The sequence below is a fragment of the Sminthopsis crassicaudata genome, chromosome 2 (assembly GCF_048593235.1).
Source record: "Sminthopsis crassicaudata isolate SCR6 chromosome 2, ASM4859323v1, whole genome shotgun sequence".
Classification (NCBI taxonomy): Eukaryota; Metazoa; Chordata; class Mammalia; order Dasyuromorphia; family Dasyuridae; genus Sminthopsis; species Sminthopsis crassicaudata.
Window position 1 is genome coordinate 367151987 of NC_133618.1, and position 19750 is coordinate 367171736.

Below are 19750 nucleotides of genomic sequence, written 5' to 3' on the forward strand. Positions count from 1 at the left end.
ATCCTTACACATAGCTGACAAGTGGTCATCCTACTTTCATTTAATCTTATCCCATGACTTCTCAAGTCACCCCGTTAATTATGGACCAACCCAAGAAATTTCTCCTAACATCAAGGTAAAAACTTGTCTCCCTGTATCCTTCCTCCTGCTACTCTGTTTGGTCCTCTGAAGCGGAGAAACACAAACGTCTCACACTTAAATATTTGAAGATGTCTGACTGTTGTATAAGCAAAGGTTGCCAAGCTGCTCCCAAAAAGATACATAGTATCTGTGATTTCCTACTTCTTCTTTGCCAGGTAAAAGTTCCCCATTTCTTTCAGCTAATACCCCCTCCCATGGCATGGTCTCCGCCCCCCCCCCCCCCACATTCTGGCCAGATTCCCAGCTAAAAGGGACTGCAGTGTCATCTAGTATCACAGAAACTCAGAGGTGAATGGCTCCTCAGAGGCCAGCTGATCCAACACTCCCATTTTACAGATTTGGAAACTGAGTCTCATAAATGGTCAAAGGATATGAACAGACAATTCTCAGATGATGAAATTGAAACTATATCCACTCATATGAAAAGGTGTTCCAAATCACTATTGATCAGAGAAATACAAATTAAGACAACTCTGAGATACCACTACACACCTGTCAGATTGGCTAAGATGACAGGAACAAATAATGATGAATGTTGGAGGGGATGTGGAAAAACGGGGACACTAATACATTGTTGGTGGAGTTGTGAAAGAATCCAGCCGTTCTGGAGAGCAATCTGGAATTATGCCCAAAAAGTTATCAAACTGGGAATACCCTTTGATCCAGAATTGCTGCTATTGGGCTTATATCCCAAAGAAATAGTGAGGAAGGGAAAGGGACCTGTATGTGCCAAAATGTTTGTGGCAGCTCTTTTCGTAGTGGCTAGAAATTGGAAGATGAATGGATGTCCATCAATTGGAGAATGGTTGGGTAAATTGTGGTATATGAAGGTTATGGAATATTATTGCTCTGTAAGAAATGACCAGCAGGAGGAATACAGAGAGGCTTGGAGAGACTTAAATCAACTGATGCTGAGTGAAATGAGCAGAACCAGAAGATCACTATACACTTCAACAACAATACTGTATGAAGATATATTCTGATGGAAGTGGAAATCTTCAACATAAAGAAGATCCAACCCACTTCCAGTTGATCAATGATGGACAGAAACAACTACACCCAGAGAAGGAACACTGGGAATTGAGTGTAAACTGTTAGCACTACTGTCTATCTACCCAGGTTACTTACACCTTCGGAATCTAATACTTAATGTGCAACAAGAAAATTGGATTTACACACATATATTGTATCTAGGTTATATTTTAACACATGTAAAATGTATGGGATTACCTGTCATGGGGGGAGGGAGTGGAGGGAGGGAGGGGAAAATTTGGAAAAATGAATACAAGGGATAATGTTATAAAAAAATTATTCATGCATATATACTGTCAAAAAATTTTATAATTATAAAATTTAAAAATAATAATAAAATTAAAAAAAAAAAAAAAGGAAACTGAGTCTCAGAGAGGGTAGTAGAAATAGTAGAACCATGATTTGAATCCGGGTTCATCAACTATATATTTATGACCAACATAAAAGCTCCTTCTTCTACCAAAATATATAAATCACCTGAATTCTATTCAGTAAGCTGAGCAAGGGACTAGTATAAATAACTAGCACAGGAAGAAATCATGTCTCAAAGTAACTTCTTCAATACAAACCAAACAAAGCTTGTACCCAGAAACTTGCACAGATGCTATGATCAACAAATGTCTGTAGAGTGGTGGGATTTTGCATCAACTACCTCATTTAGACCTCATTAATCTGTGAGGAAGGGAATGCAAAGATTATTGTCCTCATTTTACAGATGGTGAAACAAAGGATGTAACTAGTCCAGGATTTGAAGCCAAATCTTGTATTTTTCAAAACCTGCTCTTTCAACTTTGCCACATTACCTCACCCATGGGTTAGCTTTATAGTTGGTGCATAAAAAATGCAATGGAGCTTTGAAGTCAGAATTGTTGATTAGTTTCTTTTCCCTGGATGCAGAGTGCCAACTCTTAATCCCAAATCTGAAAACCCAGCTCATAAATTTGTGTCCTTGCTCACAGGAGGGACCACATAAGGATACCTGGATAATGGGATATATATATATATACACAGTCCATATACTACTGATGGGAAATAAATGTCTCTTTCTCCTGAATTTTAGCTCTCATTTCAACCACTTTCAATGTCTGACCCTTAACAAATCATCTCCTCTCTCAACTCTATATTGTTTTTTCAACTTCCCAGGGCTCAGTGAGATACTCTTTAAAAAGTGTTCAGTGTCTGTCAGGTGATTGTACTTGTTACTATGATGAATAGACATGTTAACCTATAAGGAAGTTTCCAGAAGAAGATCCCAGGGATCTGTCTTTGGCCTTGTGCTCTGCAATATTTTTATCAACAATTTGGACAAAGTCACAAATGACGTGCCAATTGTGTCTTGGGTTCAAGAAACCAACTGTGCAAGCAGAAGCAGTGATACTGGTGCATGTGAAAAATATCTGGTGGATTTTATGGACTTCATGAACCATAATATAATGTGGCAGGGGGAAAAGACTAATTTATATCGAGTATAAGCTATCTGAATGGAAATAGAATGAAAGTAGTGGAAGTCCCACAGGCAGAGAGGACAGAAGAGTTGCTCAAAGCTGAAAGGAACAGCCTTGGGACATCAGACCAATTCTATTGAATTTAGAGTGAAAAGAACCTGACACATAATCTTCCTCCGTTTTACAGATGAAGAAATTGGGGGGGGGGGGAAACGGCTTGCTTAAGTTGCAAATATGAGAGTTGGTATCAATCCATTATCTGATTCCAAATTCAGGAGTTTTTCCATTATGCCATTTTACCTCAATGTCCTTTGCAATTCTAATCCACTCGTTAATTGTCATGTCACTGGAGTCAAAAAGTGGGTCATATTCCAGGATGGTATATATAATCCGCTGGTTATGGTTGGTGAGGCTATAGAAAGGAAAGTAACTGAGTTAAGTAAAAGTCAACTCCTGAAGAAACTTCTGGGATTAATTCCACCTCCCTCTTTTTATTATCTTCTCTCCCCATACCTATACACTACAATTACTATCATATAAGCTAACATGTATATGGGGAGGGGGGTAGTTTTATTTATGTCTTTTAACTTACACACCTTAATCATTGGCTAACATTTGCTAATACAAACCTGCTTGTGCACGCGCGCACGCACACACACACACACACACACACACACACACACACACACAATTCATATCCCCTTTCTCTTTCCATCCCCCTGGTAACAAAGTTAAGGAAAATCAACTGACACAGTAACCATATCTAACAAACACAATAATTTTGTTTGATCTCTGGATATTCATTCCCTTTCCTTCTCCTGATTTGTTTCTGTATCTATAAAAGGGTTTATTTATACTAAGTGTTCTCTGATCTTTCACAGTTCTAATATGTGATCTATAAGTATTTGACCTCCAAGATGAAACTTAATGTAGAGAAAAAGCTCAGAATTGACAATCAAGGAGACTAGGACTAGGTCCTCTTAATTAGTTTCTATGCAATTTTAAGCAAGTATCTCAAGGCTCAATTTCCTCATTTCCTAAATAAGAGGATTAGCCTGGATAATCTTTAGGAGGTAGATGGATCTCATCCAGTTTTAAATATATGATCCTTTGTTCTAGAGCCAGCAAAAAACTTAGAGATCATGGTAGAGTGGGAAAAACAGCTACGTGACACAGTGTTTACTATGAGCCCTGGACATGGAATCAGGAAAACTTAAGTTCAAATTGTGCCTCAAAAATGAGCTGTGTGATCCTGGCCAAGATATTTTAACTTCTGTCTGCCTCAGTTTTTTGTTTTTGTTTTTGTTTTTTTTCATCTCGAAAATGGGAATAATAACAGCACCTACCTCCAGAGGTTGTTTTGAGGATAAAGTGAGATATTTGTAAAGTGCTTTGCAAACCTGTTAATGCTAGACATTATTTTTAAAAGAGTCACTCTGGACTCAGGAATGGGTTCAAATCCTATTTATGACAATACCTGTATTATTTTGGACTTTAATCTGTTTGGGTCTCAGTTGTCCTCTGTAAAAATGGGATGAGGGGGTGTTGAAATGGATAGCCTCTGAGACCTGTTGCAGCTCTAGAGCAGAGATGTAATCCAATTCCATCATTTCACAGATGAGGCCCATAGGTATTAGGTGGTTTCCCCAAGTGATATATGGAAAAAATGGCAGAGTTAGGATCTGAACTCAAGTTCTCTGACTTCAAACCTGGCTCTCTTAATTGCACTATGTGATTCTCTAAAGACAACAACATAAGAGCATTCTACCAGGGACCCAGAAAGAGAGAGGGGGGAAAGCAGAAGGAGCTCTGCCTTTGACAGTCACTTCTCAGAGTCACCTTCTCAATAACCTTCTGCTAAGGGAGGAGGAGGGAAGGCACACAATTAACCAGGAGATTATTATTGAGGGAGGATGTCTTGGCAAAATGCTCTCTCCCCCTCATGGGAAACCAGCACAAGCCAGGTCACAAACAGTCCTCAGAATTTAAAAACAGTTATATACTTCCAGGAAGGTCACAAGAAACCTCCAGGGCCAGGTAACTTTGAAAAAAGAGGGAGGGGGAAAGCTATTCAGGGGGAAAAAAAGAGATGTGCTACTGAGCCAGGATTTTGTTTTTTGTGTTGTTGTTTCCTCTTTTAATAAATGTTGAGTCAAAATTGCAAATCAAGAAGGAGAGAGGAGAAAAGGCAGGGAACCAGTAATGATTTTCCTTTAGTGATTTCAGTAGTGTTCAACTCTTCATAATCCAATTGGGGAAGGGGTGTTGGACAAAGATACTGGAGTTGTTTGTTTGCCATTTCCTTCTCCATTTCATTTTACAGATGAGGAAATGGAGGCAAACAGATTTAAAATGACTTATCCGGGTATATCCATCTAGCAAGTGTCGGAGGTCAAATTTGAACTTTTGTCTTCCTGACTCCTGGTCTAATGCTTTATCTACTGCACTACCCCAATCCCAACCCCACCCCCACCCCCCCAGGAATAATTAGAAAGAGTTTAGAGACAAAGTAAGCTGACAAACACAAAGTCACAAAAATTTATTATTGTAAGGTTCTTCAGTATCCATCTATTGCAATCCATATCCCAAAAAGAATCCTAATATACTCACAAGTCCAGCCTATTTTGGAAGCTTTCTGGTAATGGGGAACTCACTACTTCTCCAAAGGAGCGCCTTCCACTTAAAAAAGAATTATAAATGGTCTGGGATATTTTTTCTCTGACATAACCCCCCTCCCAAAAAAAGTTGAATTCCTCTTCCTTTATAACCTCTTTTCTCCCTCAAGTTTCCCATAGTGCCTCTACCCCTAAATCTCTCTTCTCAATTTCCATATGAAGCCCATTTATCCTCTCTCTTCCTCCTTCACACACACAGACACACACACACACACACACAAAGTCTCCGATGCAATTTCAATCTGTTGTAAATGTGGCCTTTCTCTTCACCAAGATCAACCCCTCTACATGCAACATTGATATTCTTTCTTCCTACTTCCCCAGCAAATTGTCCCCATTTTCTCTCTTCCTCTTATTTTCAATTTCTTCCTATTTATCAATTCCTTCCTGCTACCTACAAACACAATAAAATCTTCTGATCCTTAAAAATCTTCCCTAAGTCCTTCCATCTCATCAACTATCATCTAGTGTCTCTTCTTTTTCTCAGCCAAATTTCTTTTAAAACATAATCTATATTTGGTGACTCCACTCTATCTTCTTTCATTTTTTTCTTAATCACTTACTATGGCTTCTGAGTCTCACTCAAATGAAACTGCTCTTTCCAAATTATCAAGAAACTTTTAATGAACAAATCAAAGAGGCAGCTTCCTGCATCCAATCTCCACCCACACACCTCTCTTCAGAAGCAGATCACCATGGAAAACCCAATGCCTACTTCCTACTTAAATTTATGTTTTTTTTTATCTTATCTTATGTTTCTGTTTTCCCACTAGGTCACACACATACACGTCTATCCCACCCCTACCTCTGGAGCTGGAGCACTCAAATTGACCAGCATCCCTGACCTTCACCCCACAACATCAGCCTTGGAGAGGATCAGCAATTTATCTCAAACTTCAGGTTAAGATGACAATATAAATCCCAGTCTCCTCACACAGCCTACACTCCAGCAAAACAAAAACAACAACAGAAGTTATCCAGACCAGAAACCAGCCAGATCTCAGAAAGGTACCAACGGGTACCAGCCACAGTATCAGTAAATGGACCTAAAACCTAAAAGCCAAAGAGACCATCATAGGAAAAATACAATTATCAGAAGAAATGCCAAATTCAATAAAGAAATATTAAGGGCGGGGCAGCTAGTTGATGTAGTTGGATAGAGCACCAGCCCCGAAGTCAGGAGAACCTGAGTTCAAATCTGGCCTTAAACACTTAACACTAACTGGCTGGGTGACCCCGGGCAAGTCACTTAAGCCAATTTACTGGAAGGAGAGGGATATTAAGGGTTAAAGGAAACACAACAAGTAAAGGAGTAATTTCACAAATATAAACAGAACCTCAGAGAAACAATAACAGGTTGGCCAAAAGGACTATGTGAATGATTGGAAAAAATTAAGGAAAAATAATAAGTGAAAATAATATTAAAAGGAGAATTATAGTGGAGGAAATTGGAAGGAGAATAAACAGCCTAGAAATAAAAGGTAGAAAACTTTATAAAAGCAAAGGATTCCCTGAAAGGAAAATCAGAACTCAATGACTTCAGGAGACTAGAAATATTAGAACAAAATCAAAAGATTAAAAAAAATTGAAGAACATGTAAAGCATGTAAAGCATCACTCATAGATCCAAATCAATAGAGATAGAAGTGAAGGAGAGCTAAATTAAGAATAATCAGATTCCCTGAAAACTGTGATGAAAAAAACTGAAGATACTATTCTTCATGGTCAATAAATGAAAAATGCCCAGATCTATTAGAACCAGAGATCAAAATGAAATAAAAAAGAATACACCAATCACAACACAGTAAAGAAACCCCAAACTAAAAACATCCAGTAACGTAAGTCAAATTCTAGAATTTCAAAGTAACAGAAAACTATCATAAGCATTCAGAAAGAAAGAATTCAAATACCAAAGAACTAATCAGAATCAAACAAGATTATGTAACTATTGTAAAGATGAAAAAGTCTTGGATACTCTTATCCAAAAGGAAAAAGAATAATTTACAAATAAGAATAACTTACCCAAAAAAACTGGGGGCGGGGGAAGAGAGTGAACAGGGGTACTTTTAATAAAGGATTCTAAAGCATTCCAAAAAAAGATGAGCTGAGTAGAAACTCTAAAAATGTAAAAACAACACAGACACACACACACACACACACACACACACACACACACAAAACACAGAACACCATACCACACCACCAAAAACCTGGAAAGTTCAACTGAGCAACTAGAAGAGACTATTTTGAAAGTACTTATCTTCTAATAGGAAAAGAAATGTGATGTGTCCCTTTAGAGTCCCACTATCTTTAAGTATCACAGATGGATTTAATACAGTTCTTGGTTTTAAAAGAGAAGAAAAAGGATAGGGAAGAATATATTAGAGGAGAAATAAGGAAAAAGAATAGAAAAGAGCCTATTATTTTACATAACTGAAGTACAAGAAAAGAGAATGCAGATATGAAAGCAGGAATGTAAGATATGGAGGGGGAAAGAATGGATTAGTAAACAGAAATCCAACAATAGTTGTTACAAAAACATGTGAAACAAAAATATTGACAAAGAACTTAAATAAAGATAAAGTATAGCTTTGGGCTAATTTAGAAAAAAGGAGTACTAATCATGATCTCATTCAAGGCAAGAATACAGAAATGGTAAAAAAAAAAAAAAAAAGATAAGCAGAAAAATTATTATTATTTTATTGATGGTATCTTTAAACATAACCACCATCAATAAAATAATATCACAACAATATATGCACACCAACTGGCATACTACCTAAGTACTTAAAGAAAAATTTAAGTTGTAAGGAGAAATAAGCAAAAAACTGATAATAGTTGGAAACCTCAATATTTTCTTTATTAAGACTAATGTGAATTAATTTAAGGACCTGAAAAGAATATTAGAAAAGATAGATAAAATAAATATCTGGAGATAAATGAGCTTTACCTATGTAAGGATGTAATGGGGAAAAAGTAGAAGCCATTCCAGTAAGAGAAAAGAACAAAGCAAAAATGTTCATTATCATTATATTTGTATATTATATTTCAATATTCTAAAAATGCTAGCTACATATAGCAATAACAGGGAAAAATAAGGGAATAAACAGAGACAATGATATAAATGATAATGCAATGTAACTGAGTAAATCATTTAATCTCTCCAGAACTATTTTCCCATCAGGAAAAAAAAAGAGGATGATTCTTTCCTACTTCCTAGGATTTTATAAAAAGTACATGAAATAAAGGTAAAAGTGCTTTGAAAAAAAGAGCACAAAATACTGTACTGCTATAGAAAAGGAGGAAGAAGAAGAGTAAGAGTGAGTGAGAAAGGAGAAGAAATAGAAGAGAAAAAAAAATTAAGATAAGAGTTAAAAGCTCTTGTCTTCTCTCTTCCTTTCTATGACCTTTCAATTTCCCATACTCAAGTTGGGGCCTAGTATATTCAAGCTTTCTTCCCCTCCTCCCTAGCCCAAACTATATGTTCAGACACAGTTCTTTAGTACTCACGGAAGGGCCAGAGTATCTTCCGGTAGCTGATGTTCTCGAGAGTATTCCTCATCATTAAACATAGGTAGCTTTTTCAGAGCAGTGAACAGGTTGCTTCCAGGAACCAGAACTAGGAGAAGATGCAAAGTAGTTGGTCTGCAGGGTGCCTTGATTCTACCAGGTCAGAAGCTCATATTATGGACTTCATGGAAAGTAAAGTGCTTTTTACTAAAAGTGAAGTGCTTTTTACTAAAGCAGTGAGGTTAAGTGGAATGAAGTCTGGACCAAGGGATCAGACCTCCCTTCTATTTCAGGTTCTGCCTTTAATTTTTGTTGTTGTTGTTTTTGGGAAAGACAAGTCGGAAAAAACATGAGAGAGAAAAAAAAAAAAAAAAAAAACATAGCAACAACAAAAAAGTGAAAATAGTATACTTCAATCTACATTCAGTCTCCATAGTTTTTTCTTTGGATGTAGATGGCATTTTCAATCCAAAATCTACTGGAATTGTTTTGTATCATGGATTGCTGAGAAGATGTAAGTCTATCATAGTTGATCATCACACAATCTTGTTATTATTGTGTACAAAGTTCTCTTAGTTCTGCTCACTTCATTCAGTATCAGTTTACGTAAGTCTTTCCAGGCTTCTCTGAAATCAGCCTGTTCATCATTTTTTATAGAATGATATTCCATTACATTCATATACCACAACTTATTCAGCCATTCCCCAACTGATGGGCATCCTCTCATTTTCCAATTCTTTGCCGTTACAAAAAGAGATGCTACAAACATTTTTGCACTTGTGGGTCCTTTTCCATCTTTTATGATTTCTTTTGGATGCAGACTCAGTAGTATCTACCTTTAATTTTATGAGGTTATCTCAGCCAAATAAATCACTTCTCTTTTAACAAAGATGCTGGACAGTATTGCTACTGGGCTTATATCCCAAAGAGATTTTAAAGAAGGGAAAGGGACCTGTATGTGCAAGAATATTTGTGGCAGCCCTCTTTGTAGTGGCTAGAAACTGGAAATTGAATGGATGCCCATCAATTGGAGAATGGCTGAATAAATTGTGGTATATGAATGTTATGGAATATTATTATTCTGTAAGAAATGACCAGCAGGATGATTTCAGAAAGGCCTGGAGAGACTTACATGAACTGATGCTGATTGAAATGAGCAGGACCAGGAGATGATTATACACTTCAACAACAATACTATGTGATGACCAATGCTGATGAACGTGGCCCTCTCCAACAATGAAATGAACCAAATCACTTCCAATAGAGCGGTAATGAGCTGAACCAGCTACACCCAGTGAAAGAACTCTGTGAGATAACTATGAACCACTATATAGAATTCCCAATCCCTCTATTTTTGTCTGCCTGCATTTTTTATTTCCTTCACAGGCTAATTGTACACTGTTTCAAAGTCCGATTCTTTTTGTACACCAAAATAACTGTTTGGACATGTATACATATATTGTATTTAACTTATACTTTAACATATTTAACATGTATTGGTCAACCTGCCATCTGGGGGAGGGGTGGAGGGAAGGAAGGAGGGGAAAAGTTGGAACAAAAGGTTTTGCAATTGTCAATGCTGTAAAATTACCCATGCATATCTGGTAAATAAAAATCTATAATGATAATAATAAAAAAAATCCACAAAGATGCTGGAGTTGTTTGTCATTTCCTTCTCTAGTTCATTTTCTAGATGAGAAAACTGAGGCAAACAGAATTAAGTGACTTGTCCAGAGTTATACAGCTAGTAAGTATCTGAAGGTAGATATGAAGTCAGGTCTTCCTCATTCCAGGTCCAGGGCTCTATCCATTGCACCACTTAGCTGTCCACTATTATTATTATTAATAAACATTTATAAAACACATCTATTGAGCCCTGGACTTGGTCATCCAAAGTAAATAATGATTAAAAAGATGCTTTTTCATCCCCAACTCCCACCTCCCACCTCTCACAAGGAGTCCACAGTTTAGATTGTGGTAGTCACATATAACAATTTAGAAATAAAGACAAGACCAAATTGTAGGTTTATCAAATTCATTCATTCATTCATCCATTAATCAAATATTTATTAGGTGCCTACTGTATGCAGTAGACATGATATTTAGTTTTAGAAAGTTTAAATAAAACATAATTCCTACTGAATATGTACCACAACATAGTATTTTCACCGTTGTTGTTGTTGTTTGCTTTTTCTAACTTTCCTTTTGATCTAATTTTTCTTGTGCAGCATGATAAATGAGGAAAAATGTTTAGAAGAACTGCACATGTTTAACCTATATTGGATTACTTGCTGTCTAGGGAAGGAGGGGCAGTAGGGAAGGGGAGAGAAAAATCTGGAACTCAAGGTTTGCAAGGGTGATTGCTGATAATTATATTTGCATGTATTTTGAAAAATAAAAAGCCATTATTATTTAAAAAACATATCCCCTAACTTAATGGAATTTATTGTCAACCAAAAAATGCTGATAAATAATAAATTCAAAAACCAGCCTGATAAAAAAATCTGTTTCTGCTATTTAATAGTCCACGTGACTTTAGACAAGCCATTTCTCTCTTAAAGCCTCAGTTTCCTTATCTATAAAATAAGGGGATAAAATTAGATTAGATAATGTCTTATGTTCCTAACTTTTTTTTTAGTAAATAATCTCTACCATTTTAATTTAGCTACACTAATAGTAGTAAATTATTTCCCATTTTATCCAAGTATCATTTAGAAAAGTAAAGGATTTCTGTAAACAAAAAGTACAACCACCACAACAATTAAAGCATAAAAGTCACAAATGAAAGGGCACATCTTGCAATAGGAGCCACAGAAAGTTCTTGAGCAGAGAAGCAGCAAGGGCAGATCTATGAAAACAAATGATTATTCTGGTGATTTGTGAAGGATGGCCAGGAGGGGAAGAAGCAGAAGAGAGGGAGGAAAGCTGTTAGGAGATTTTTTACAATAATTAGAAAAGTGGTGGTGAGTATCTATATTAGAGTAAAGATAATGGGAAGGGGAAAAAAGGAACTTTGTAAGCCCTAAATATTATAGAAATGTGACATTATCATGATGATGTCTTTTCAACGACAACAATGATGATGATGGCTCTGTATGTGGCAGAAAAGAAACAGCAATAGGGGAAATTGAAGCATCCAATGGTGGAGTGTAGATAAAGCTATACACAGGAAGGATGCCCCAGGACCGGGTCTCACCGCTGCCACAAAATGGCCAGGACCGCAGACTAGCCGCTTCCTTACCCTCAGTGACCAGGTAACTCTCCAGAACATTGCGAAGCAGGTTCACATTACTCCACCTTGGGATTCCTCCTTGGCTCTCTATGCCAGGTGCAGTCACAGCATAGCCACAAGGTGGCATCAGAGAACAGGGCCAGCTGAGCCAGGCACTGACACAGGCAGCTTTGTACAAGTAGCTGCTCCCTCTCCCCCTTAGACCTCTTTGTTTGGGGAGCCAAGGAAACCAGATTAAAATCCAAAGGATCCTTCCTCTTCTCCCTCAGACAACCTGTCATGTTAGGCAGCTAGTACCACTTTGGCTAGAGAGCTGGACTCACAGTCAGGAAAACTTTAATTTAAATCTGACCTCCGACATGAATTGAATGACCCTGTCTCACTTTCAATCTCCTCAGCTGTGAAATGGGGCTAATAACAGCATATTTTCCCCAGGGCTGTCATATCAAATAACTATTTTTAAAGAATTGTTCAAGCCTTAAAGCACTGTACAAACGCCACCTATCATTTTCTCTCTTAATTCTTGATTCTCTGCTCTTCCAGCTAGAGAGCTGTCTGGTAGTGTTACCTTGGGTTATAAAAGGTTAAAACTCAGTGTTCTAAATATTTTCCTCCCAGGATTTTGCCCACCCTCAATTCCCAATTTCACTATTAGCATTCAAGTAAAATGTGGCACAGATCCCTCTGGCCACCTGGATTCTAATCTATAGACACTTACTTAAAACAATGTGGTTTCCATAAAAAATGGTTTTAGCCGTGTCTGTGAGGCTGTCATAAGTAGGATGCAGGAAATCAAGAGTAGGTGATGGGCATCCCTTCTATCCAGGTCTCCAGTAGGGAAGAGTGATTGGCCGTGATTGCCCAGGTGATGCTGGGCAAGGAAACCGGGAGGATAAGGGAATGCTAGGCAGCTTTAGCATAGCCCCACCCCCTTGCATCGTGGACAGCTCCAGGATTCTGCCCATAGCTCCAGCTACTCTCCTCCAGAACTTGGAAAATGACTATACCAGGTGCCATGATGAGAGTTAAAAGCAAGTTGGACATGCATTTCTAGCTCCATACCACCATTCTCTTATTTGCTTGTTTGCTTGTTTTCTTTTCTCTCCCCATGCCCAAAGAGCCCTTTACAAGTCAGAATCAAAAAGCTTTCTAGGTAGTTTGCCTTTTTGTCAAATCTAAAATCCCCTGAAGTTGGGGGAAGTCAAGAAAAGGAATTTGCCTGCACCAAAGCATCTTCCTACATCTTGGCTCTCTCCTTGTCCAAGCCCTTTTTGAAGAGCTGCAGAAAGATGTTTTATAACAGCTACAGATCATCAAAAAGCAAAGCCAAAACCATGTTATCAGAGTGAGCAGAAAAAGTAGAAGGTTGAGTTGCTGCTAAGAAGCCAATGATAGCCTCACAGTCTCAAATTCAGGTAGGACATGATTTCTGGAATCATACAAAAATCCAGATTTATAAACATATACAAAAGCGGAAGACTCCTTGTTTATGAATACGAAATGTCATAAAAATTTGACTACATGTATGCTGTCAGGCCAGTTAGAACGCGAGCTCCCTAAGCATAGGAACTGATTCTTTTTTTGACTTTTTATTTTCAGAGAGCAATTATCTACATATGGATTATTTTGGTCTTAGGAAAAATATTTTTCTCATGGAAACCATATGACATATAGAATCATAGGTTCTCTGAATTAGAAGGGAAATTGGGTAAACATGGAAATATGTACCTGTTTAACCTATATTGGTTAACTTGCTATCTAGGAGAAGAGAGTGAGGAAAAGGAGGGAGATAAATTTGGAACACAAGCTTTTGCAAAAAGTATCTTTGCATGTATTTTGAAAATAAAAAGCTGAGGGGCAACTAGGTGGTGCAGTGGATAGAACACTAGCCCAGAAGTCAGGAGAACCTGAATTTAAATTTCATCTCAGACACTCCTAACTGTGTGACCCTGGGCAAGTCACTTAATCCCAATTGCCTCAGGGGAAAAAAAAAAGAAAGAAAGTTATTATAGGGGAAATCAGAGATCCTGAATAAGAATCTCAATTATACCTCCCAAGAAATGGTTATCCAACCTCTGGAACAAAGAATTAGCTGCCTCCTGAATTCATTAGCACCCATTCTATGTATGAACACTTTTAACTGTTGGGAATTAAGCATTAAGCATTCATTAATCACCTACTATGTGTCAGGCTCTGTGTCAAACATCAGGGATACAAAGAAAAATTAAAAGAACCAATGATAATTTTTTAAAATAGGGTTGTTGTTTTTTTAATCTTCTGTTTCTTACATCATCACCATCCCAACTACCGATGCTCTTTATCCCTCCCAGAAAACCATCCCAAATAACAGAATTTTTTAGAGAAATTACAATTTCCTGTTTCTTTTTAGAGAGAAAATGAAAAAAATCAACACAACCGATGGATACATAAAGAAAAGTCCTCCCTGAACATCCCATACATCCCCATATCCACTCTTTATATATTTAAAGATAAGTGTTCTCTTGTACATTGCCCAAGAGCACCTTTCCCAATTCCTTCAGGGCAATTCAATACACATCTGTTAAACCTCTATAGCAAACATGGCACTGGACAAGGCACAGAAAAATGATACTCTCCCTACTTTCACTTTTTTTTTTCTGAGACAATTGGGGTGACTTGCCTAGGGTCACACAGCTAGGCAATGTTAAGTATCTGAGACAAGATTTGAATTCAGGTCCTCCTGACTTCAGGTCTGGTATTCTATCTACTATGCCAACTGGCTGCTCCTACTCTCCCTATTTTCAAGGAACTTATAAAGCTAGTTTGATGAGTAATCTATATCAAATTGCTTCATATCATGGGGAGGGAGGGAGGTAAGGGACAGAAGGAGAAAAAATTAGAATTCAAAACCTTAGATATAATTGGGAAAATAAAATACTACTGATGTGTTCTAGCTTACTAATGAGTTTCCTAAAATAGGATCCCAGAAATATGCCCATGGAGTCTGCTTGGAACAAAAGTCAACCCAAGGTATCAATCTCCCTAGTTCTGGAATCAGAGCTTCTCTTTAGAAAGTCCAAGATTGTATAGTTTTTCTTGACTACCATGTTACACAGTTGAATCACATTAACTTGAGTTTCACTAAGACCCACAGAATTTTTTCACATAAACTTAGTCTTTAGTATTTTTCAAAATAGTGTCTAATTTTAATAGTATTGTATTTTTTCAAATACATGTAAAGATAGTTGTCAATATTCACCTTTGCAAAACCTTGTATTCCAAATTTTTCTCTTCCCCAAAATAACAAGCAATCCAATATAATTTAAACATGTGCAATTCTTCTAAACATTATTTCCATCATCATGCTATGCAATAAAAATCAGATGAATAGAGGAAAAAACAAGAGAAAGAAATAAAAAATAAGCAAACAAACAACAAAAGGGTAAAGATACTAAGCTTTGATCCACATTCTGTCTCCATCTTTCTCTTTGGATGTAGATGGCACTTTTCATCAAAAGTCTTAAATAGTGTCTTTTTCTTGTTGTCTTTTATTCTCAAAGAGATGCTATCTCCCTAAAGTGTCTAATTTTGAATCAAATGGCAACAATTTTCCTTATTTCAGAAAAGGGAAGGACATCAGTGAAGATCAATTATTCCTGGTAGCTGCAGCATTAGCAACTAAGATTTGCATAGGTTTTGGGGTTTACAGAGGAAAAGAAATTGAACTGCCAACCCTGCAGGATATCTATACGAGGAGGAGTTTGCCATAGTTTTGGTCATGGTTGTGGTCACAGAGCTAGTATCAAGAAGTGATATTTCAAACTGAGTCTCTTCTGACTTTATATCTAGCATGATTCGTTTACTACAGTGCTGCCTCCTCTATTGTGCAAATTGCTGGACTTGGATCAAGACACCTGACTCTGAAACTTACTAGCTGTGTGATCTTAAGACAAGTTTCTGTATTTGAACCTCAGTTTCTGAATAGATAAGTAGAATTAATATAACTTTCATTATATGCCTCACTAGGGTATAAGAATCAAAAAGGATGACAATATAAAATTAAAACTCTTTTTCATGTACAAAGTGACAGCAAAAGGTAAACAGTAATGGCTGGATCCTATGATGATCAATTGTGATAGGATTTGCTCTTCTCAGAAAGAGTGATCCATGACAATTCCTATAGACTTAGGATGGAAAATGCCATCCACATCCAGAGAATGAACCATGGAGACTAAATATGGATCAAAGTATACTATTTTCTTCTTTTTCTTGTTGTTTCTTGTGGCTGGCTTTTCCCTTTTGTTTTGATTATTCTTTCATAACATGACTAACATGGAAATGTTTAAAATAATTGTACATGTATAATCTATATCAGATAGCTTGCTATCTTAGGGGGATAGGAAAGAGATGGAAGGAGAAAAACTGGACTCAAAAATCTTACAAAAATGAATTTTGGAAATTATCTTTACATGTAATTGGAAAAAATACTATTAAATGAAAAAAAAACCCTTTTTCATGAACAAAGTCTATGAAGACAGAATTAGAAGAGAAATGGCACAGTGGGGGTAGAAAGCGAGGAGGGGAAAATGCAGGGTGGTCCAAAAGTCTACATGCAGTTTTAAACTTTCAATAAGATATTTGGAACACCCAGCATTTGCTTTGAATATCACTGATAAAATATTAAGATGTCAATACTTCTCCAGTCTAAAGTTCTTTCTAAACTAACAAAAAGAAGGAAACTTCATCAGTAATTAAATCAAACTTCTCAGGAAACAATACCCTTTACTAAAATTCTTTCTTAAATACTTTCTTTCAGAAAGTGTGTAAAAGGTCAAGAATAAAAGCTTGAAACTTAGGACAAGAAATCTCTAAATTAGTTAAAAAGTGATCTTCCCCATATAGAGCTAAGAGTTATGGGCTTTGAGAGCCCTTCCTGTGATCAATACTCAGATCCCTTCAGTAAAAAGGAAAAGAAGTCCCTTAGATTATTACTAGAGAGCCCTAGTCAAAGAAGGAATTAAATAGTTTTAGGAGATAGAATAATGGAATAAAATATTAAACCAAAACTGAATTTTATAATATTGTTTTTATATTATTTTTATCATATCAAATATGAATGATAATTTTATCATTTTATCAGATAATCTTATCATATAATCATTTTTATCATATAATTTCATGATAATTTTATCATATTTATAATATTCACTTTTTCTTTAAGATTCCTACAAATGTTACTTCAAATTTACTTGTTAAGTAAATGTCTTTGGCATGAATGTGAACACTATCAGAAGCTGATCAGGGAAGTCATCCTAGATTAGGAATTTGGTGATGGACTATAGGTGATAAGCTAGTACTCTTATCTTTATGTCTCATTTTTTCTGTCTTATCTAGAAACGCTTGGATTTAAAATGATAAATTAATTTTTTTAATTGTTTCTGACTGACATATGCTTAAAACATGCAGCAGAATATTAGTCATAATTTGTATGAACTGCTAATGCAAATTGAGATAAGCAGAAGAAAACAGGTAAATAATATGCACAGTGACTATAGCAAGATAAATGAAATAAAATCACTTAAAAAAACTTGTATATGATTGAAAAACCAATAAAGACCCAGAAGAGACGCTGAAACATTATTCCTCTCCCTTGTGGCAGAGAAATAGAAGGCCACTGTGATGGACTATCATTGTCAGACATAGTACAGGACATTTTCACTTAGTTGTTTTCTATACCACAAAAAAGAGTTGAATCTGGAGAAGGTAATATCATCAATATTAAGAAGAAAAATATCCATAAAACATTTTGAAAAAGAATCAAATGGGGTAAGGCATTTTACAAAGCCCAAAATATTATACAGAAAGGTTAATTATACTCCTATTGCAATCAGGAAACATCCTTTTCACAGTAGCTTCTCCACCTCCCCCTTGCCAAGCTCAGTTCTCTGAACTTTGGAAGAAGTGTACAAGGCCTGATCCTCCCACCCTAGGAACAGCTCTGTTTACCCTATGAAAGCAAGAGTTGTTTCAACAGTGACATCCCAAACAAGTTTGCTGTGATCGATGCCTCCAGAGAACATAATGACCTAGTTAATTATTAATGCCTCAAGCTAGGTGAGTCTCACAGATTCAAAGAACCTTACAACCTTAGAAGTCCAATAGGCTATCTTCTTCTTTGGACAGAAGATGCTAAAACCCAGGATTATCCAAGGTCACACAGTAAGTCAAAGCCAGATAAACTAATGATAATAGTCAAAGGTGATAATGCTCTCTTTCAAGTTCGTCAAAAGACTTTTTCCTAAAGCCACTTGTAGGATGGTAGTAATATTTATTATCCCTTTTTCCAAAATATACTTTGATTACTGTATTTCCATAAAATTGGTTTCTTCAGATCCTATATCTCTTATTTTATGCTTTTGCAAACATTCTTCTGAGAAGGGATCCATGGATTACCACAGGAGCCTATCCTGCCCTGCCTTAATGACTCGGAGAGAATTTATTTGTTCAGGACAGAAGAGAAAGTAGAAGCCAGGGCTAAAATCCAAATCTCCAGCTTCAAAATCCAATCCTTCTTTCATTATACTGGAGCTGTCCAAATGTTAAGACCTCTCAGTATACATAAAGCCAACCACAGTGTCACCAAAATCTTAGCTGTTTATAAGATGAGGAGGAGGAGGAGAAGAGGGTGAGGTCCAGAGGTCCACGATATTATTGAACTCTCTTTTATCTGCCATAATTATCAGCACAGCTAAGAAGCAAGGAGGAAACCTAGAGGAATCATTCCCCAATGTCCCCACCATCATTTAGAAGTTCTTATAAGAGGGCAATAATGTGGGCAGCATCTAAGTCTGGGCTGGAAAAACGTTCCCTGCCCAGTTTGTATTTCTATTCCAATAAGCCAGGAGACTTGGATTCTTTCGTCTCATACTTCTTAGAATCCTCAGTTTGTTTCCAAGGACAGCCCAAGCATCACTTCTTGCTTGCCTTTCCTGATCTTCCCCTCTGCTCATTTCTTGTTGCTTTCCCCATAAACCTAGGGTTTATTTTCTATAGACATCTACATGTATATGTTGCTATTTCCAATAGAATTTATGCTTCCTCAAAGGCAGGAACTATTTCGTTTGTCTTTGCAACCCCAGCATATATCATAGATTCTGGAATGGAATTGATCCTAGTAGACATGTGGTTTGCTGGATTTGAGTTTGGAGTCTAACAACTAAATGTCTAAGCATATAAACTGTACCTCAGAAAGTAGCAATGAGGATAAAAGGAGATAATGAAAGGAAAGAAACAAGTATCTAATCTGCACTAGTCCCCACCTGTTAAGGGCTTTATAAATAAGTTGTTTCTTGATCCTCATAACAACCCAGGGAGGTCACCATTACTGTTATCCCTGATTTATAGTTGAGGAAACTGAGCAGGCAGAAGTTGAGTAAAACTGCCTGAAATCAAACAGCTGATTAAGTATCTGAGGTTGATTTGAACTCAGTCTTCCAGACTCCAGTAAGACCACTCTATTCATTGGGCTATCTAGATAACTGTGTTAAACATCCCTAATTTCTACAGCATTCTCCAAGAAAGTTACTGGTGGCATTAAGAGATAAGATTGCTTGCTTGTAATCACATAGCATAGAGGCAGAATTTGAAACCAAGGTTGGCTCTCTCTGCAGTATGCTACTCTAGCTTTTCTAGAAGGGTCTTCCTAAAACTGTAGTGGCTCCACACTCCAGGATAAAA

The 19750-nt window shown here is 36.8% G+C and overlaps 1 protein-coding gene across 2 annotated transcripts in view; it reads right to left on the bottom strand.

Moving 5' to 3' along the window:
* Positions 1–19750, bottom strand: part of ASPG (asparaginase) — a 123980-nt gene that overhangs the window by 101989 nt on the left and 2241 nt on the right. For both annotated transcript variants that reach the window (XM_074291058.1, XM_074291057.1), the window contains exons 2-3: positions 8803–8911; positions 2919–3030 (exon numbers count right to left, since the gene is read on the bottom strand). In XM_074291058.1, the coding sequence (XP_074147159.1) occupies positions 2919–3030; positions 8803–8911 (221 nt within the window). The remainder of the gene's footprint in view (positions 1–2918; positions 3031–8802; positions 8912–19750) is intronic.